The following is a 22,512-nucleotide window of genomic DNA, read 5'->3' as shown; positions in this document are numbered from 1 at the left end:
GACCTTGTGTCCTCTGCAATAGTATTAATGGGAACTCACACTGTGTCGCCAAATAGTGATTTTTCCCCTGCTTTACACATGTGTGAGCTATTATGTAGCTTGAGTCTTGAACACTTCGTCTGAACCTTGTCTTTGAGGGTGTTGAGTGTCTGAGGTAGGCTAAAGTTAACAGTTTGCAAGTTAATTTGGCTGAGAATTGAAATGATGGAGATGGTTGGTGCGGTGAGGTGAATGTGGGTAGTGACAGGGAATACCTCTATTTGCATCTTGTATTATTATGCTGATCTTTGATATTTTCTGGTATCTTGCTTTAATGGAGCTTTTGTCAATGTAGCTGGCGTGGTTTTCAGGCCTCCGACTCTGCAAATAGGGGCAAGGTTCTGACATTGCCCACTGGTAGCTCTCACATCAAGTAGGCTGCTGAGTTTCCCAGCCAATTGAGGAGCCTTCATTTTGGTAGTCCCTACATTTCAATCTTTGCCACTTAATTTTGGTAATCCAACCATTTCAATCTTTCCTACTGTCGTTTTTCCAGTAATCAAGTCACTTTTTTCACCTGTTATTTTGTAAAATAGTCTATTAGGGCTTTATTCTGATCCAAACAAACATCTGTGTCTTTATAGGATCGTTTTCCAGCCTTTCCCAGCATTTTCCAGGAAGTCACAGGGATCTCTGCAGGCCAAAACCCTAGCTCCAATGAAATATTCAGCTTAGATCTTGCAGAGCTCGAGAAGGCAAAAATGGCTGAACTAGGGCAGCAGACGGTCGAATTCTCGACCCTAGTACGTCGAGCAACAGAGGAAGCATTCCTCTTGTTCAAGGATTTGGTGGAAAAATCAAAATCCACAGAGCAGTCGGACTCAGAAAAGAAGATCAGCCTCCTCAAATACATACAGCAAACTCGGCAACGGATGCTTCGGCTCAATGTTCTTGCCAAATGGTGCCAGCAGGTCAGTTCCATCTTGTGTGGTTCTTTTCCTCCCTTTTTTGAGCTTATTTGATTTGTGAAGCTTTTCCTTTCTTGTGATTATTTGTGGCTCTCTAATTTGAATTGGAATTAGAATATTAATGATGAAAGGAGTCCTAGTTGGTTGTAGATTATTTATTTATTGATTGTGGTTTGGGCCATGTTGAAAGCTGGGGGATATTGTTGTTTAATATTTGTTGATACCTGATCTTGCAAGTGAGATTGAAATAATGTAAGTGTTGGACTCTATTGACTTATCAAATGAATTGGGCAGCCTTCTGTTATGCAGACATGGATGTGACTTGCAGGTTTAGCTGTATGCATGGTTAACCAAGTTAGGTGTGGAATTAAAAAAAAAAACATAGGGTTGGTAGCTTGTTACAAATTTTTTTAGCTGGAAGAATTTTTATCCTGCATAAATTTTGGAGTAAATTACTCTTCCCTCCCCTTGATTTTGCCTGAATGACAAGCCCCTTCCCTGCATATTGAGTAATAGCTCTCCCCTCCCCTTAAATCAAAAGATTCTATCAACCGTACCCATTCTGTGAAAAATCGCTGTTAAGTGGTGACATCACCCAAAATGTATTCAATTAAACCCCAAAATGCCCTTATTTTTGTGATATTCCAATATTACATAAAAGCCCACTATTTCAGCCCATTTCTGCAACTGTCTCTCTACCTTCTCCTCTTTCCTCTTCCCTTCTTCGTTTACAGAAACTCTCATGAGCCTCTTTTCTCTGAATCTCTCTTGTCTCTTGGTTGAAGCTCTCCGTTCCTTCAGAGGAGAGGAGCCGTTGATCATACACCCGAGTCGAAGCCATTGACGGTGATGGTTTTATGCTGTTGAAGGACTGATACGTTTCACAGTGTAACCAATATTCCCCGTCGACCAACACCTCGGCGTTGCTTCCTGATTCTCCACGACATTGGATATGATGAGGTCTGCCAGCCATCCTTCTTGGATGGCCTTCAACTTCTCTGTGAAAATCCCATAACAAAAGAATAACATAATTCGAGCTTTCTTCTTTCTCCCTCTTATATCTTCTATCTGAAGCTTGTAGGCTCAAGCACTCCATGGCAGAGCTGGAGAAAAAGCTCACCAAACTCAAGATCTACTGCCACAACCTGAAATCGGGTCTCAAATTATGCAGCAATTCGCCACTCAAAACATCCAAAGATTTCGGTTTCAGCCCAGGAACAATGGTGGATCTCAAGGGAATTGAACACCAAGATAAGATCGTCAAATCGTTCTTCAACTCGGTGGCGGAAGCGCGGACTTTGGTCCACGTTCTAAGCCGGTCCCTGTCACTCCAGCTGAGGCAGATGGGCGTCAAGGTCTACGAGCGGATCTCATTGCTCCTCCAACCCTACGAGGTGAAGTTTTGTTTCGCTAAGAACCCAAGAAGCCTGATGTTGGGGTGGAACAGAGCATGGCCTGAGCCGCTGTTGCCGTCCTTCTTCAGTGCGGCTAAGAGTGTTTGCTTGGTGCATCTCTTGACCTTCTCTGTACACCCAAGCCTGCCTATATTCGGGGTGGATAAGGGGTTGAGGTTCGATGGGGTTTACATGAAAGACATGAGTGCAGATAAGGCTCAAAAGCTGGTACCAAACATGGTTCGAATCATGGTCGCACCTGGGTTTTACGTTTACAGTAATGTAATTAAGATTAAGGTCCTTTGCAAGTTCCAAAGTAGTAGTAGTAGCAATGGAAATCAGGGTTCATTATCATCACCATATGAAGTATAATTTTTAATTTTAAAATGTTTAGAGAAGGGATTGGTTCCTGGGGATCTTTTCATCATCTGGTTTGCGTTTTGGGTTCTGTTTCTGTGTTAAAAGTAAGAGATTGGTGTTATATTCTTGTCCTCTTTCAATATATATATATAGTTGTTTGTTTGTTCTCTGAGAAATGATTCGAAACTTGAAAGTGAAACCATGGTGGATGGATGATTATGAATCTGAACTATAACGGGTCGTCCTGTGAATGTTGAATGTCTGGAAGTGCAAGAAGATAGGATCGGTGACGAAATAATTTGTTTTTTTTTTTTTGTGTGTAGAATCTTCATTTGTTAATACTTCTCTCTCTCCTCTTTGAGTTAGATCGTTTCATTTGGATTGTGTGTAAAAATGTACAAAAGATGATGATCAGTCTCAACTGTGCCTGGGGGACCTGCTATCACTATCGTTTTGTTGACCCATATTCATGGAAGAATGAATCTCCATTCTGTGATGGTCAGACGCCACATGGGAAGGCAGAGTTTGCGAATTGGATGATGCAAATGTAGAGAAGAAGAGTAAACCAGGGAAGCTGATGGGTTGGGTCCATTGATTTCATCTCCATTGTCTTGGAGAAAGAGGTCTCATTTGAGAGAGATTGTCCATGGTTAATCATGAGAGAGGGAAGAGCATCATCATACATGCTTTCGCATGGCTCTCGTCTTTGAAGGAACAAAGAGCTTCAACCAAGAGACGAGAGAGATTCAGAGAAAAGAGGCTCATGAGAGTCTGTAAACGAAGAAGGGAAGAGGAAAGAGGAGAAGGTAGAGAGAGATTTGCAGAAATGGGCTGAAATAGTGGGCTTTTATGTAACATGGAATATCACAAAAATAAGGGCATTTTGGGGTTTAATTGAATATATTTTGGGTGATGTCATCACTTAACAGCGATTTTTCACGGGATGGGTACGGTTGATAGAATTGATAGAATTTTTTGATTATAGGGGAGGGGAGAGCTATTACTTAATATGCAGGGGAAGAGCTTGACATTCGGGCAAAATTGAGGGGAGGGGGGGAGTAATTTACTCTAAATTTTATGATGTCGTTTATCATTAATGTTCTCATTCATTACTTAAAACCAAAAGTAATGAATATGAAAGGTCATACAAATTTTAGGGAAGGTAATTCACTGAATGCTTAGTCTCTTATCTGCATTAAGGCAAGTGATTTCATTCACTACCTTATCCTTCCTTAAACCTGCATGAGATACTGAGATATAAGAAGTTACCCTTTAGTCAATAAGCTTAGGTGATCAATACATTATCTATCTTAACAGGGCTTCTTGACTTTTTTGCACATGTAATGGCATTAGAGTAGTTTCCATTGACCTCCAATGGCCCTTGATAATATTCATGATGGTTTGAAGTCCCATATGAGGTGTTAATGACAACAAAAAACAACATTAGTGACAATTAATTACCAATAACAATGACAATAATAGTTGTTCTTAAGAATAATGTCCTTTACATGGCCCTCTGAAGGAGTGGATTCCTTCTCGATCGTCCATTTGAGCCATCTGGAGAGCTACTTCAGTCAAACCGACTATTGGATTGGTGGTATACCCCTTTGACAGTCGCATGTTTAGTTCGTGCCTCATCTCAACTATAATATGGCTCATCATGTATTGAACTTTCTTCCTTGGCTACTATAGTAAAGATTAATAATGATGGTTAGAGTAGGGTATCTCAAATCAAATTTAAGAAGGTTTAGTACCCAATCAGAATAAGAATTCAAAATGCAGTAATGTACAACAAACCCAGGACTGGTTAAGGAAAATCTGAAAATCAGTTTTAAAAACCAAAGGAAGAATTCCAAGAACTGTTTCAAATGGACTCTTTCCAGACTGCATTACCAATCCTTAACATTTTGGGAGGGTTGCAGTGGTAGCTGACTCAAGTAGAGTTGTAACCAATATGAGCCCGGTCTCAGTACTTCCAATGGTTCATTGTAGGACTGATTAATCACACAGTTACAAAAGAGAGAAGCCTCTTCTATTTTTAAAGATGTGACAAGACTGGGTTATGTTCTGGCAGGCCGAAGACGGTCAACTGAATAGGTAAGCAATGCAAAGGATTGATGAGAATCCATCAGAATAGGTAAGCAATAGAAATCTGGGTTTGCAGCATTATATCTGGATCTGGATTAGAGGAGAAATTAGATCATAGAAAAGCCAGACCTCAAACAGCCTGATATTGAAGCCGAAAGTCCCTATAACGAGGGCCAATAAGTCCTCATAGTATCCCTTGAATTGAAGGGTCAGATTTAAAGTATTTGCAGAATTCCATTCTGCCAGAACATTTTCCAACTGAAGTAAGGAAATTTAATACCACAGATTAATCCGCTCTTAGAACAGCCTGATATTGGGGTCAAAGGACCCTTTGATGAAAGCCAATAATGCCCTAATATATTACTAAAATATGAGGGACACATTAAAAGTAACTTAAAAAATACTTTCTGCCAGAAGTCATCTCAAAACAGGGTACTGCAAAGGAGAAAAAAACTTCAGATTAAACAGAGGCTTGGATCAGCCTCAAGAAAGTGTAGAAGGACCTTACCGGTAGGGCTAGCAATACCTTGAAAACTCAGATCCAATTGATGACCATAAGAGGAGTAATAGTTGATATTGATTCAGACAATAAGGAGACAGAAAACAGTGTACCACAGGGAGTAAACCAGCTGCCAATCTTCATAAAACTCAACGAAACAACTCCATATAATAACTGTAGCTAGTAATCTTCTTCATGTAGATATCATAAATCAAAGAAAACCCTAGTTTATTTTCATGTACTGACAAGACATTAGGGTTTCATATAATAGATAGGGCAGCATAATTTGCTGCAAGCCAAGAGGGGAGATCCTTGAAGATTATCAAAGCAAGGATTGAAGAATATACTGATCAACCTTGCACTGATACCATGTAATGACATCAAATGTTAGAAAACCAGCAAGGAAGAAGGAGAGAAGAGAAGATGCGAAAGTGAGAGAGAGAGATGGGTAATTAGGTTGCATACGGGATTCCTTAGTTTTATTTTTATGTAATTAGTGGTCATGTGATCACTTAAGTGATCATGTGACTTGGTTAAGTGGTCATGTGACTATTTAAGTTCGGCTGGATTAAGACTCTATAAGTCCAGCCATGCTTTGAGTCTATTTCTTTCAGTATTTCAGTTTCCTAGTCAGTTTAGGTTACCTAATAGGTTAAGGATTGGGTTAGGCCTTTCCTTTTTAGTGTAGGATTCTATTTTTGAGTCTTTTATATAAGGTTGAAATGGGGGCAAGTATTGAACACGAATTTTGATTAATGAAAAGCTTTTTGCTGCGCTTCTTCTCCACTGAAGATTTTTGTCTTGTGTTTGATTAAGGCTGATGGGATTGGTGTTTGATCCAATCGAAACCTTGTGGTGTGAAGCCCGGGTGGTTCGTGCAAGCTCTCTTTGTTCTCCATTGTTGTTATATTCAAGTTTTGATTTTTATTCAAGATCTACAATCAAAGAAGCTGCTGCCAAGGGAATTCTGCAACTATCTATAGTAAGTTTGAATCATCCCCAATCCCTGCAATTCTTCTTCTAACCTTCCATACACTCAAACCCTAAGATTCCCCCTTATGTTTTTCAATTTTCCCAATACCTAAATTCTGCCCAGACCAAACCAGCCAGCCAAATCACACAAAACTTTGATCGAATTCTCCTCTCATACTAGGGAAAACTCAATCCATGTTGCTCCCTCATCTGACCATCATAAACTCTAAAAATCCATATTTTCCTCTTTTCAAAAACCCGAAACCCTAACCCTGACCTTGCTGCCGATTCTAATTAAAAGGCTTAGACTTGTTAAAACTTAACAAGACCTTCATTGGAAGACTTCCCTACATCAACTTAGCATAACCCTACCATCAAACCCTAGGTCCCATTAAACCCTAACCCTAATTTAGCTAAAACCACCTATTTTGACCTATTCGAACTACCCTGTTCATGGCAGATTCTGGTTATTTGGCTCCTAGTTTGATTATTCAAATGTAACACTACATTAGAGGAACAATTTATTATGTAAACTAATTACAACTCTACCCATAAAGGCATAAACCTCTACCTAGTACCAAATATACGCTTAGAATAATGGTAACACCTAATAATACTAAACATAACACTTAACAATAAGCAATAGTAAGGAGGAACAACAATTGGAAAGCAAAGAAAGGATTAAGCACACTTAATTAATTTAGGAAATCCATATCCATATCGTCAATCCACATGGTGTACAAGCGCACAACTTTTGAAAATTTATATTCCATGGTCTCGTCGGCCAAAATGTTGTTACAATAACTTATTTATAAAGGTTTTATAAAAGAAACATAATTAGATTCATTTTTATGGGGGATTAATAACAAATTAAAAAAAAAAAGAGCAACCTAGTGCATGAGGCTCCTGCTACTGCATGGTCTAGGAGGGGCAAATGTACGCAACCTTAACCCCCTGCTTCGCAAGTGAGGCTGTTTCCAAGTTTTGAACCCACAACCAACAGGTTGCAACAGCGCAACTTAACTGTTTCGCCAAGGCTCACCCACTGGATTAATAACTTCTTTTATTGAATCAAAAAGCAGTAAAGTACTTGGGCATAACCTGATATGGACCCAGATCGGCGTTTGGATCTGGATATTTTAGATCTGCCTGCATCTTTTCATTGTATACACGTAAGGATTAAGGGGAAAAGCATTCCTTTCCTCACTGAGGAGGGAAAAGAAAATAGTTCTCATGCAGCAATGAGCAACATGCTTCTTAAATATTTCCTTACCATGTTATTGACGTTCAACTGAAGAAACAATTGACAGTAGTACCTGCTAGGGGATGCTTCATGTGACTTCAAATGGACTTCTGCACTTCTATGTAAACAGAAGGATATAAGTCACATATTGATGGGGGGGGGGCGTAGGTAGGAAAAACTCTAAAACCCTCCCATTAGTATCCTGAGACAAAACCCCACCTGAAAATTGACTGAAAACTCAAACCTCTCAGAATAACACCAAACTCTAGAAAATAATAGTTAATAGGAACGATAAGAACCCCTCCAAAGATGGGAATGATCCGATGAGCGGTTTGGGAGTAATTAGGAAATGGTGATCGCATAGGCAGAGATCCCTGAGATGGAAAACTGAAATTAAATTAAATCCAACCAACAGATTCTCCCAAAACTCTAGTCGAGTTTCACCCTAGGATAGACTCAATTGACCCCAAAATATGGTTCCAATCTAATGACTAGATTTAAAAGTAATTGGGAAATCAAATTTCTGATATCTCAGATTTGCAGGTTTGAGGTGATTAGTAAGTAGCAACCAAGAAACTGATCTGATGCCCTCAAAAAACAAGGTCGAGTGCCCCTCTAGGAGTACCCTTTGATATCCCAAAGGCCAAGGGAAATCGGATTATGGATTCAGGTTTAATTCACAAACCAAACTGTGCTGAAATAGGGTAGAAAACAGAGCATCTGCTGGCTTGATAAATCTGAACTTAAACCCTTATCTGACCTTACCTGATGTTAGGGATCTGATATAGGTTGAAGCACAATATATCCTCTTGAAGTCAGAAATCAAATACACAACAGTCAAAGCTATCGAACAAGGATCAGACACAAGTAGTGGCTGGTGGTAGAACAGAGCAGAGGAAGAAGAAATTGAAGATAACTTGACCTATCTCAGGTCTGGGTTTCTTACCCACTATATTACACAGCTCTCTTGCAGCAAGGCAATCTCAAATTTTATTAATCAAAACATATCTGGCTCTGCAGCCTTACAATGTATATATAAACTGAAAAAAAATTCCTCATAGGAATAGTAGAAACCAACTCCTAGTAGGAATAGGAGTTCTTACAACTTTGCTGAAATTAAAAACAATTTAAAACCAATTCCTACTTCAGTTAGGAATAAAAGCAACTAATTAAAGCAACTAAATAAAGAACTGTCTAGCTCATGCGAGCTTGAAAATGTCCAGCCAGCCAACTGGTTCAAACAGGTCCAGAATTGGACATCGGTTCAGCTGCTGCCCTCTTTCCTTTCTTCCTGCGGCTGTCATACAGCCCAGTGTTTCGATCTACATCACATATCCTTAACAAGCCTGAAAATCTAATGTGTCCACCTAAAGCTCATCATAGTAAGCTTATAATAAATGAGTTGAAAATATATTTTGTGAATGTTATTGAAAGCAACATAATAACAAATCACTTAATCAGGAAAATATGACAAAATAATTTTTTTGTTAACAAGAGTGTTGTTTTAACAGAAGTATTCACATGGGTTTGATCAATGAGTTGACGTGGTTTCAGCCAGGCAAATTTCTATATATGGTGTCCTGTTATTTCTTGACCTAATTTAAGTCCATGGACTCAACTGCTTAATCCGGGTACACCCCCTTTCTTGACCTTTTCAGGTTCCATTGGTTCAGTACTGTCAACAGCTTGCATCTACTCTTTCAAGCCATGATACATGCTTCACCCAAGCTGCAGATTCACTATTTTTCATGCATGAGGGGCTGCAACAAGCACGTGCTCCTACTTATGATGTTCCATCTGCTATTGAAGTTCTGCTAACAGGAACTTATAATCGCTTACCAAAATGTATAGAAGATGTGGGAATGCAGAGCTCCCTAACTGAGGATCAGCACAAGCCAGCATTAAAGAAGTTAGACACACTTTTGCGAACTAAATTGCTTGAAGCTCAAATCCCCAAAGAAATTTCTGAAATCAAAGTTTCTGATGGTACCGCACTTCTATGTGTCGGTGGGGAATTTAAGGTTCTCCTTACTCTTGGTTATCGTGGACATTTATCACTTTGGAGAATACTACATTTGGAACTTCTTGTGGGTGAGAGAAGTGGGCTTGTGAAGCTTGAAGAATTGCGGAGACATGCTCTTGGAGATGATCTGGAACGCAGAATGGCTGCAGTGGACAGCCCATTCATGATTTTGTACTCAATTCTCCATGAGCTGTGTGTGGCACTTATTATGGATACTGTGATAAGGCAAGTACAAGCGCTTCGTCAAGGAAGGTGGAAAGATGCCATACGTTTTGAGCTCATATCTGATGGGTTGGCTCAAGATGGGGAAACTGATTCGGCTGGTTTGAAAACTCCTGGAGTGAAAATTATTTACTGGTTAGATTTTGACAAGAACACCGGAGGGTCTGATTCAGTGTCATGCCCATTCATTAAAATTGAGCCCGGACAAGATCTGCAGATAAAGTGTTCTCATAGTACATTTGTTGTAGACCCTCATACTGGAAACGAGGCAGAGTTTTCCCTCAATCTAAGTTGTATTGATGTCGAGAAGTTGCTTCTGGGAGCTATTTCCTGCCACAGATACACACGACTTCTCAAAGTCCATAGGGAATTGAGTAAAAATGGTCATATTTGTCAGACTGCAGGTGATGTTCTTCTTCAGTGCTATGCGGACGAGTTTGATGCCGACTCCAAAAGGGTTAGTAAAAGAAATAAATAATATTGTATTTCTTTCTGACATTTAAAATAGCAACTTCTATACACCTCTGACTATGGACCTACTTAGCTATATATGTGGTGTACATCAAGGTTATAGTCTGTCCATAGCTATGTGTCCTGAAAATGATATCTTTTTAATGAGATTAAACTTAATTAATTGATGTACTTTTTCTGGACTGTTCATCATATATTCCAGTAAACTTGTTTCTTGTATGTACTTTTTCTGTACTTTGACTAATGTTGTCTTATATGAATCTTCTGTTTGCAGAAAGATAATAAGTTTGATGATGGGGAATATGGAGGAGATGAAGTATTGCGTGTACGGGCGTATGGATCATCATATATAACCCTTATAATAAACATCAGGTTTGTCCCCTGTTCCATTGTTGTTGGCTTATCCTTTCTAGTGTCTAATGTATTTTATCTCTTATCATTCTTTTATTTGAATTGAGAGAGAAATCTTTAACTTCAGCTATATTAAGTGTCTAAGTGACATGCCATATGATGATCTATGTAGGCATCAAAATTGAAAAGAAGATGTCTTAGAAGAGCTGATGATGTGGTTCATCGTTCTAGAAAAAAATCTGGAAGCAATCAGAGGTGCTGGAACCAAACTGACAGTCCAGGATCTTTAAGAAGCTTGTAGTCCCAGAATTAGTCAATTTTGAGAAATTCAGACAATTCACATAGTAGAGGTCAGACCAACCTGATATCTGGTCTAACGCTGAATACTATGCGTCTACGCCTATAAATCTATATAAAAATCTTGCAAGTGAAAACTAGAGAATACTTGATTCCTAAACTGCACATATTTTAAGCTATGTTCAAGATCTGAGAAGGGGTCGCAGGAACAAATTATCAGAACTGTCAAACTGATCTATAATGATACTAACAGAATATTGATGACCAGATTTGAAGATCAGAATCAGCAAGCACCTAGTCAGTTTGTCAGATCAATATAACCAGCAGAAAGAGACTATGAGGGAAACAATAGATAGAAGATTAATATTAGGAATAGTAAAAAGAGATGATCGAGGAGAGATAGCACCTGATTATGGGGAGTAATTGATGCAGTTGTGGTAGCATGGTTGGACCGGAGCGACCCACTTTGGATACCCAAGCTGACACACAACTGGCACAACTCTGTTTTTTGGTCAAAAGGGGGTTGGTAGATTACATATGAGCAGTCTTTTATTTTATTTTATATTCTTATGGTGGGTAGATTGGGTAGGAGTTATTTGGTAGTTTTCTTATTTGAGTTATTTCCTAGTTGAGTAAGCTTCCATATTGAATTGAGTTTCTATTACTATGTTAGGAGTTTGTCTTTTTATTTACATGTACTGCTGATGAAATCAGAGAGTAGAATGGAATGAAAATTTGAGTTGAAGTTTCTCATGTTGTGAGTTTGGTGTGAGTGCTGGCCAGTGGCTTTGTTCCTTATCTGACGCAGATAATCTACCTTGGACCGACCCAAATCCATTTGGGTATCCAGACGAAGATGAACCGGGTTCACTTTGAGTGTTTGGATCTAGTAGGGCATTCATAGTTTATTTACTTTGGGTTTCTTGTAGAGGTTGAGTATGAGTCGTACGAGTCTTTTGTGGTTTTCTTTATTATTTGGATTTATATGGAGTCACTTTTAAAGTCTGTTTAGTTTTAGATTTCGATTAGGATTATAAGTTGTTTGAAAATCTTTAAATACATGATTGTAACTAGCAAGGTTAGATTGGAGATAATGAATTGAGTTTGTGAAGAGCCTGCATGGCCAAAGTGATTGTGTGATTTTCTTCTCCCCCCCCCCCCTTTCCTTTCTTCTTATGTGATTTCCTCTCTCCCCTGCAACCCTGATATTCCCTTTTCAGATTAACTGCCATTTGCTGATATAATTGGGTAAACCTGCTTTTGAGCTGTTGGTCAAAAAAGGTTGACTGGACCTGGAACCCAATTTTGCACAACCTGTGGGTCAGGTTTTGAAGCATTGTGCTGAAGTAGATTCTGGTGTTCATGCACACATACGTCCTCTGCTTTCATGTGACATTGTTCTGGAATTGCAGGAATGGGCGTTTTCTTCTCCAAGCTCCCAGAAATGTTCTCATGCCATCTGCCTTGTTAGATTGTGAAGAAGCTCTAAACCAGGGTAGCATGTCTGCAGCTGAAGTATTTGTTAACTTGAGATGCAGAAGTATGTTACACCTATTTGCATCAATTGGCAGGTTTCTAGGACTCCAGGTACATTTTTTTCCCTATTGCTTTTAGCTAACTATACCCGTTCTCTTTATGCTCTCAGTGCGTGGTCTGCATACTCACCAATTAATTTTTTTCTGAAAGAGAGCACTAAGTTTGGATGCATGATTCAGCTAAGTGGTGTTTAGAATCTAGATACGTTTGAGTTGTTCCCATTTTTCTTTCGAGAACAGGAATGTATCCAAATGATTTGGTTTCAACGTGTTTTCCAAAATATAAAAAAAGGCATGAAAAATTGTTTTTAATTCTTTATTTGAATGTTCAAGACCATCAAACTGGAATCTGCTAAAAACCATAGCCGACCATCCCTAGTGTCTTGGATCAGATGGTAAGGCTGCGTACATTTGCCCCTCCCGCACCCTGCACTAGTGGTAGCACCAGGCAACAGGAAACTCAAAAATGAGTTACAATGTTCTTTCTTCAGCAAATAAGAACATCATTGCTTTTAAATTTGAAAGGGTTGGTAGGGTGGAGACAAGTGTCTGAAAATTGTTTACAGCAGTGATGACCATCTCTTTAGGGAATGGATGTATGCTGTTAGACTTTTGGTGATATGGAGTGAGATAAATAGAACATCAGAGAATTTCTGCATCTGAGGGTGAGCCCTGCAATTTTCCCATTTGCTGATGGGCGAGCCGTTCTTTTGGATGATCATGATATGGCTCTTAATAGGATTATAAATGGGTTCAGTATCTATTGCTCCCACTGAGTTTCTGTTCCCCTGGTGCTGGCCATCAATGTATTCTCACTGAAGAATCTTCTTGAAGAATGATGGCTCTGGATCAGATGTATGTCCTTGCATCTCTGGATACATGGTTTTCAGACTTTTGGCAAGCTATGCCATGGACTTGGGGATCAACTAATATTTGATCAACGTGGAGGGACTTTGATGGGCCATGACTTATAGATGTTTGTGGTCATGCCAGCATCCAGGTTGGTGACAGTATTTTATAGGGTGTAATTATCTGTCTGAGGTTGGATGCAAGACTTGAGATGCTGAGTTTGAACAATTAACTCTTATGAGTTTTGAACCATATTCAGTAAGCTATTGAATCCACAGTTTGATTGTTGAGTTCAAAACCATGACACAAGAATTTGAATTCCAAAAGTTCCTAGAATTGCAATCACAACTTGCAGACAATAGTTGGTTGGCAGTAGAGCCAATTTCAGTTGTCTGTTCATGGGCAGGTTACAGCTGCATGAAAAAGCTTGTTGACAGTCTGGTTATAATCAGATGGTTAAGTGGGTCTTAGTTAAGGTTTTGATTGCTGAATTTTTCAGTATGACAAAAATCAAAATTTATGAACAAATGTGTAGGTTTAGAGAAAAAAAAGTTTGTTAAGGTATCATTAGAGTCATCTTTGAGTTTGCTAGTATGTTACTTGTTTCTAAGAGTTATGTGCGAAACTCATCAGTAAATCTTTGGACTGTATATCAAATAATGAGTTTGTTGGTAGTCGTTTTACTTGTTTGTGTGTGAGAAATGAGACTAAGGGGGGTAGTAGCGTTGCATGTCATTTTATGAATAGATGAGTCTTGAAAGGGATGTTCTTTGGGCTAAGCACTAGTTGTTACCATGGAGAACTAAGTTTATTGTGGAGTTTAGATTCCCTAGGTGTGTAAGTTCGTTACACTTCAGGTTATTAAGGTTCTTTTTGGTATCATTTTTCGTTTGGTTTTTGGCCTATTTAAAAGAATCATTACTGAAAACCATTTTTGATAAAAAAAAAAAAAAAACTGTTTGGTAACTACTAAACATAATTGATTGTAGAATGAAAAATAGGTTTGGTGCAAATGATTTTTATAACAATTTTTGAAGAAAGGGCCCAAAGCCCATATGTTGTTTAAGTGGTTGATGAAGAGATGCCCTCTTCACCCATCTACCTCCCCAATCTGAAACCCTCTTTATCCTTGTCGTTTCTTTACCTGATTTCTTCTCCATCTTCTTCTTCTTGTTCTTTTTCTTTTCTTGAATCGAAACCCAGCCGAGCCTTACTCTCCCTCTACAACCAGTCATCAAACCCTCTCCCTCCCATCTTCTTCCTCTCCATTTTTCTTTTCAACCCAAAAACCCTTTCCATTTTTTGGGTTGAAAAATCAAACCCTGTTACTGCTTCTGTTCTGGGTTGGGGTAGGGGCGGCTGGGGTGATTCAGATGTTTGGTTTATTCTCTGGGGTCCCTTTGGTTCTTCATATCAGTCCCAATTCCGAACCAACAAAAATAAAACCCCTATCTCAGTTCCTCGTATCCAGGCATCAGTTTCTTCATCTCTTAAACAGATTGAAGGCTTTGGCCTTAAGAAATGCTTTTTGTTTATGTTCTGGTGGCTTCGGAAATGAGATATCAGGAGAGTACATACATGAATAAAAGAAACGATGGAAGTGGAATGGGAGGTTCAGAATTTTGATTGATGGCCCAGAAAGAGGTGGAGGGATTTGTATGTAGGGTTCTCTGTTTGGTGAATCTGCAACAATTTTTTTGGGTGCATGCACTTGCACCACTCTTTGATCACCGGGATCTCAGAAAGTTAAAGCTTTTTATGAATCTAATAAAAGCCTCATAATCTCATATCAGATTAGCCGACCTTCAAATTTGAACAACTGGATAAGCCTAGACAATGCCACCTGAGAAGCAGTTTGTGCTTGAAGAAGAAGAGGGGTGCGTGGGGTGGAACAGAGGACTGTGGGGCTGGGCAGGGTAGCATGGAAGGGATGGGCGAGGCGGCTGGGGTGATTTGGGTTGCAGAGGGGGGCGGGTGGGGTTTCTCGAAGAAGAAGAAGAGGGACTGGTGGAGGAGGAAGAAGAAGAAGAAGAACGCAAGGGGTGGGGAAGGGTGGTTGCAGGAGGAAGAAGAAGAAGAAGAAGAAGAGGAAGAGGTCGGGACTTGCATTTCTAATTAAAGGAGGAAATGACTCTTCGACCCTCGACTCTGGGACTTTATAAGCACATGCTCATTAAAGTTTCGAAAAAATGACTAAAAACGATTTTTGGCCAAAATCCATAATAAGGTCTCAACTCTATTGTGGTTTTTCTATTAATGTGATGTTTTTTAAATAGAAATAGGGTAAATCCATAAATGATGCCAAACACTTGTAAAAACGCCTTTCTGTCAGAAAAACAAAATGAAAAAATGATACCAAAAAGACACTAAAGGATGAAGGCTGTATCAGTGGTGTGTTTTGAGTCTCTAATCAGTGAAGGGAAATATTGGAAGGCCTATAGATGGTTTATGATGTTACTCAGAACATAAATATTCAGTTCGATGAGAATCAGTTTTCTTTGACCTTCTATTCTTTGTGCTAGGATCAGCTCCTTTGTAGGAGGTCTTCCTCATGGTTACCCTCTAAGAAACCCATGCTCCAAGTCTATGGCAGTGTTTGAAGTGCTCTTCCAACATCTCTTGTACTCAAGGTTCAAATTTCAGTTTGTTTGGCCATCCTCCCTTACTGAAACTGAAATGTTTCGGCATAATTTGGCAAAATTTCAAACATTGCACCTCATATGTTGTCAGTCTTTTTTTTTTTGTGAATAAAAAATCTATTACCAAAACCCCAAAGGGGCAGGGGGAAAAAAGGGGGTGGGAATAATACAAGAAGGAGAGGAGGGGGGGGGGGGGGTGAGAACAATACAAGCCTCAAACCTAGCTAAGAAGAGGGAGGAGGCCGCAAAATAGAAATGTCTAGATTCCAGGATACAACAATATGCTTGTTGTTCCTTGGGGTATCAAAAGTGGAACCATGGTGGAGAGAACTAAGCTTGGAGGAGACATAAAAAAAGTTGGCCTTCCAAATCAAGTCGAAAGAGTTAGAGTTGGAGGTCCATCTCCTGATGTTTCTCTCCATCCAGATGTGGGAGAGAGCAGCGCCAAACACAAGCTTGCCAAAAGTGTCGCAAATAGAGCAGCCGGGAAATGTCATGACCAGCCAGAGCCATTCTCTTGCAAAGGGCAGCGGTATCCTGCGACGAGGCCAAGCGAACGAAAGGGCTTTCTTCCAGATGGAGGAGGTGAAGGGGCAGGCAAAGAAAAGATGGTCAATGTCTTTGGTTCCATTCCAACAAAGGATACAGGAAGGGGGGATATGGATGCTACGATGGATGAGGAAAGCTTGGGTGGGCAGGCAAAGGCTAACGGTTCTCCTAGTTGTGAAGCTGTGGCGGGGGATGTGACCTTTGAACCAAACTAGCTTGTGCCATAGGACAGTGGGGGTTTGGTGTCTAACAAAATTCCAAGCAGATCTGAAACTAAAGAGGCCATTAATGGAGGGGAGGCCAGATCTGGGAGAGTATAGGAATAAGGGGGGAAGGGGGGGGCCAAGAACCATGGGAGATGATGGAGGAGAGGGGGGCAGATTTGGGGAGGCCAGAGGAGTAAATTGACCTAGCCCCAAAGACACAGTAAAGGACCCCTATGGGGTGCCATCGATCAAGCCATAGGGAGGTGGATGATCCATCCACGATAGAGGAAGAGGTAGCTCTAAGCGCAAGGAGGCGGAGATGGGGGATCTTACGCCAAATCTAGGATGAGTCAGAGGGAATGGAAGCAATCCAGATGGAGTCATTTTTTAGCAGATAGGAATACACCTAGTTGACCTAGATTGAATCTTGCCTAGAGGTAATTTTCCAAATGAGCTTCAGAATACCCGTAGTATTGGAATCACGAATCCGGCGAATGCTAAAGCCCCCTTCATATTTAGGGAGACAAATGGATTTCCAGTTGATAGGGTGGTGGAATTTGGAAGCTTCTTTCCCTTTCTAGAGGAAAGCAAAGAAAAGGTTTTCCATAGCTTTGATGGTGGCTTTAGGGAGGCCAAAGATGCCACACCAATAAATGTATGAAGATTGGAGAACTGATCTGATACATTCAAGCCGACCAGCCTAGGATAGAAGCTTGCCCTTTCCAGAACTGGAGACAGTTGTAGATATTGTCGAGCATGGGGTTGCAGTGGTGACTAGAAAGCCTAATGGGAATGAGGGGAAGGCCCAGGTAATTCACAGGAAGGGAACCAAGGGTAAAGCCAGTCAGGCACAGGAGTAGGTCTTTGTCAGGATCAGGGATCCCGGAGAGCAAGATTTTGGATTTAAGGAGGTTGATTCGGAGGCAGAGAGGCGCTCAAAGAGATGAAGGGAAGACATGATGGTAGAGATAGAAGAGGGGGAAGCTTTGGAGAAGATAATTAGGTCATCTGCAAAGGCCAGGTGGGTGAGGTTGAGGTTTCTACATTTGGGAATGGGGGAGATGAGGTGAAGGTCTGCCTTGAATGCTCATTTCATTTCGGTCTCTCTTGCGAAATCAAAATATTTTGGTAATTTCGGTGTAATTACGAACATTGTTTGTGCTGCCCATATCCCTTGCTGCTTCAAGTTTGAGGCTTTTGTTTTGGCGCCATGTTAGATGAACCTTTGAACCATGTGACTATTTTAAATAGAAATTTGAAATCTAAAATGATGGAAATTGGGCACAGCATGGTGTTGTTATGAGTGGGTTACTTTGAGATATTTTGTTCTTGAGGAAGGGGCATAATTGGAAGAACGGGTAGAACCGTAGAAATAATCTGTCAGGATGCATTTTGCTGGACAAGTCTATGAGACACGGCAGAGATTGTCTCACAGGTCCTCCTGGGACCAGGTAATGTTAGGGGTAGAACTCTTTTCTGGAATTCTGTTTCTCTCCATCCAAAGCAAGAAACCTTAATTAGTATGAACTGTTGATAATATTTGGAAGGTGGATGATCAGACCTTCCCACAGCCTAACCCAGTTTGTATTTGCAACCGTATGAGGAGATACTCTTTCGCAGCATCGGGGGATTGGACCCTGACTATTAGTCCTGTTGCATAGACATGAATCCTAAATGTTTACAGTAGAAAGAAAATTCAGATAAAAATTAGATTGACGCTGGGGGTGAAGACTAAGTTTTAGAGGTCCATACATTAGATAGTGTTGTAATATGGGTTCAAGGGTACATTTGTCAATTAGGGTTTGGCTCCCAGTGTCGATTCTCCGCTCTGGTACCATGATGGATTTGGGGAATTGAACTTGTGTCAATGAGACATAAGCCCTCTTGATTTATAATAAACCTTATGAAGTACAAGTTAAGAAAGTCGCGAGAGTCGTGAGGGGTTGAGGGGCGGCGAGAGAAAACAAGAGGCGGAAGAGAAGAGAGAGAAGGAGAAAGGTGGAACAGAAAGAGGAAGGATGGCGGCAGAAGTCTGGTGGAGGTCAATCACTGTGGCAGCAGCGGCGGCATAGGCTTTTTAGGGTAAGGTTCTAGGGCCGGGATCCCAAGATTGGTTCCCGCTCTGATACCATGATGAAATGGATTGGGGAGAATAATGACTTGTGTCTTAAGAGAGCATAGTCGTGTTCTATTTATAATAGAAGGGAAAAAGAGCAAATTACAAGTATACTGTTGTAATATGGGTCCAAGGGTAAATCTGTCCATGGGAGTATTCTTGTATGTGGGTTTTAGTCCCACATTGCTTAGTTATATTTTTGTCATATGATTTCAATATTATAAATAAAGGCTGGGCTGTGATCACATTGATCGAGCCAGTATTCACGGAATTCCACATGGCATCAGAGCCAAAAATATTCCGGGGATATGGGAAGTAAAATTTTTTCATTTTTTTCTCTTTTCTCCTTTTTCTTTTCCGCCATTCTGCCCTAAAACCACCCACCGCCAGCCCCTCCACACTTCCGCCAGCTACCAGCACTAGCACCCACCGCCAGCCACCGCCAACCCTCCACCGCCGACCACCGCCAGCCCTCTCCCTTTCTCCCGCCACCTCCGCAGGTCCCTCCCTCCTTTTCCGCCACCTCTACACACCTCAGGAGGGCTTCCACTTTGTTCGATTTTTTTTTCCATCCCTTGGTGGTGAGTTGACTCCCACCAGGGGTTTGTTTTTTCCCCTATACATGTTCTGATTTTTTTTTGGGGATTTGTCTCTGCCTATTTTTCTCTAGCCAGCATGCCTGACGAGTCTGAGATCACGACTGCTTCGACTGGTTCTGACGATTCCAACCAGCGGGACTTTGTTCCCTTTTCGGTGAATCCCATAAAGTTGAATGGCAGCAATTATCTTCTATGGTCTCGTTCCTGTTTATTTGCTATTGGTTCCCGTGGGCTCTTTGGTTATATCACGGGCACTAAGGTCAGGCCCACAGAGGCTGGATCTGCTCAGGATTGATGGATGAATTTCAATTTTTTGGTGATGTCCTATTTGGTTGATCCCATGGACCAGACCATTGCTGGTCGCAATCTGCTCCTTGACACCGCTGCAAAAACTTGGAAGACGGCTCATGACACATACTCTAAGGTTGGGAATGCAGCCCAATGCTATGAACTCCGTCAGAAGCTCCATACTACCAAGCAGCTGGAGTTGTCCCTGTCCCAATATTTCAATACCATGTGCACACTATGGTAGGAATTGGATTTTTTGGGCACATTTAAGGCTACCACAGATGTTGACGTGACGGCCTTCAGGAAGTGGGAGGATGGTCTACGGCTGTTTGATTTTTTGGCCGGCCTCAACATTGAATTTGATAATATCAGGTCCAATATTTTAAATCGGGATCCTCTTCCCTCTTTAGAGCAGGCCTATGCCATACTTTCGGCTAAGGACATGAGGCGCACTGCCATGGTTCATCCTATCACTCAGGAACGGTCAGCCCTTGTGTCTGGTCCTCAATCTTCCCGTGGAAATTCCTCTTGTCCTCCTCCTATTGATCGGCCATTTAGTGATCGCTCGCCTATTAAATGCGATCATTGTGGGAAGGACTGGCATACTAAGGACCGATGTTGGAAGCTTCATGGTCGTCCTGCGGATACTCGTGGGCGTGGAAGGGGGGGTTCCAATCGGCCTAGTTCCTCTCGTGCTAATCAGGTTTCCACTGAAGATCCATTTGAACAGTCTCTTTCCTCTGTGATGGCTGAGTTACACAATCTGCGGGATATGATGAATCGCTTGGACACATCTTCTTTGGCATCTGTATCTCCTTCCATGTCGGCTTCGGCTTTGTCTCTACCTGCTCCTTCCAATGCACCTTCTTCTACAGGTATTTCTTTTGGTGGGAATTGCACCTTGGTCATGCCTGACTCTTGGGTTATTGACTCCGGAGCAGCCGACCATATGACAGGTTCTTCCTTTGTTTTTACCACATATACTCTTCTTTCAGGCCAGTCCAAGGTTCGGGTTGCTGATGGGTCTCTTTCTTCTATTTCTGGGAAGGGATCCGTTCAGTGCTCCTCCTCTCTCACTCTTTCCTTTGTTTTACATGTTCCTAAGTTTACTAATAACTTGCTGTCCATTAGTAGTCTGACTAAGGATTTGAACTGCAAAGTAATATTTTTTCCAACTCATTGTTTATTTCAGGATTTGGAAACGGACAGTATGATTGCATGTGGTAAGGTGGTTGGTGGTCTGTACGTGCTTGAAAGTTCCCGGACAGCATTGACATCACAGCCGGCATCTTCTAGTTTTGATTCTGCATTGCTTGAGTTAAATAATTGGCATTGTCGTTTGGGCCATCCCCCGATTGGGGTTTTATATACTTTATTTCCTAGTCTGGTAAAATAATGTAATAAACATAACTTTTCTTGTGATGATTGCACTTTGGCAAAGCAAACTCGGAGTATTTTTCCTATTTCAGACAACAGAAGTTTGACTCCTTTTGGCTTATTTCATTCTGATGTTTGGGGCCCTGCCCGTTGTGTTTCTACCTCTGGGTTTCGATGGTTTGTCACATTTATCGGTTGTTTTAGCCGGACGACTTGGGTATATTTGATGCATAGCAAGAGTGATGTGTTCAATTGTTTTATGTTATTCCACAAAATGGTCCAGACCCAGTTCGATGCCAAGGTGAAGATTCTTCGCTCAGATAATGGAAAGGAATATATGGATGGTGCTTTCCGTTCGTATTTGGACGGCCATGAGATCATACACCAGACTTCTTGTGTTGACACTCCCGCTCAAAATGGAGTGGCTGAACGCAAGAATAGACATCTACTAGAGGTCGCTCGTTCCCTTATGTTCACCATGTCTGTCCCTCCTCGTTTCTGGGGTGATGCCGTGCTTACAACCTACTTAGCTCATCAATCGACTTCCATCTCGTGTCTTGGGTGGCCGCTGTCCCTTGGAGATGTTGGTTGGCAAATCCACCTTTGTGGTGCCCCCAAAAGTGTTTGGCTGTGTTGTGTTTGCACGAAATCACCACGTCCATGGGAAGCTTGATCCCAGAGGATTACAGTGCATTTTTCTTGGTTACTCACTGACTCAGAAGGGCTATAAATGCTACCATCCTCCTACCAGAAAGGTGTTGGTTATTATGGATGTTGTCTTTCGGGAGTTGGAGGCTTACTTTCCACTGCCGGTACCTCTGTAGGGGGAGACTCAAAGTAATGAAGAGGTCCCGCTGATTGCTCCTTTAGATGTTGAGATACCAACCATTGAAGATGTTTCTATTGAACTAGAGGATGGAGTTACAAGTCAAGAACAAGAAGTGGGACAGATTGAGCAACAGGTGCAGGGGGAGAGACTTGTGAAACAAAAATACACTCGGGGAACTGATTTTCCTACAGATGGTCCTCGGTACAAAGAGAAAGAAACCACCACTGCTGCACCACCTACGCAATCGGCATCTGTTCCTACTCCAAATCTTGCTCCTAGTCATACTTCGGGTAAGCCCCCTCTTGATCCTAGTCTTGATTTACCCATTGCTGTTCGCAAACAAAAAAGAAGTTGCACTCAGTATCCTATCTCAAACTTTGTGTCCTACAACTCTCTAACTCCTGCCTTTCATGCGTTCATATCCTCTTTGTCCTCTGTCTCTATACCTAACACTTGGTAGGAAGCAATAGCCGAACCAAAATGGAAAGAGGCAATGAATAAAGAAATGCTTGCCCTTGCGAAAAATCAGACCTGGGATTTGGTAAGTTCTCCACATGGGAAGAGGCCTATTGGTTGTAAATGGGTCTTTATTGTGAAACACAAGGTTGGTGGTTCTGTGGAGAGATACAAGGCGAGATTAGTCGCCAAAGGGTTCACT

At 41.1% G+C, this 22,512-nt stretch overlaps 1 protein-coding gene across 2 annotated transcripts in view; it reads left to right on the top strand.

Annotated features, from left to right (window-relative positions):
- The first annotated feature begins 630 nt into the window (after positions 1-630).
- The window catches only part of LOC122651639 (mediator of RNA polymerase II transcription subunit 14-like), a 38,573-nt gene continuing 16,691 nt past the window's right edge, over positions 631-22,512 (top strand). The window contains exons 1-4 of one of the 2 annotated variants that reach the window (XM_043845108.1): positions 631-950; positions 9,162-10,205; positions 10,494-10,591; positions 12,280-12,454. In XM_043845108.1, the coding sequence (XP_043701043.1) occupies positions 741-950; positions 9,162-10,205; positions 10,494-10,591; positions 12,280-12,454 (1,527 nt within the window). In that variant the 5' untranslated portion in view covers positions 631-740. Of the gene's footprint in view, positions 965-9,161; positions 10,206-10,493; positions 10,592-12,279; positions 12,455-22,512 lie in introns of both variants that reach the window. The other variant, XM_043845109.1, reaches the window with a different exon arrangement.

The sequence above is a fragment of the Telopea speciosissima genome, chromosome 2, assembly GCF_018873765.1.
Source record: "Telopea speciosissima isolate NSW1024214 ecotype Mountain lineage chromosome 2, Tspe_v1, whole genome shotgun sequence".
Lineage (NCBI taxonomy): Eukaryota > Viridiplantae > Streptophyta > Magnoliopsida > Proteales > Proteaceae > Telopea > Telopea speciosissima.
This window is presented reverse-complemented; position numbering and strand designations above follow the sequence as displayed.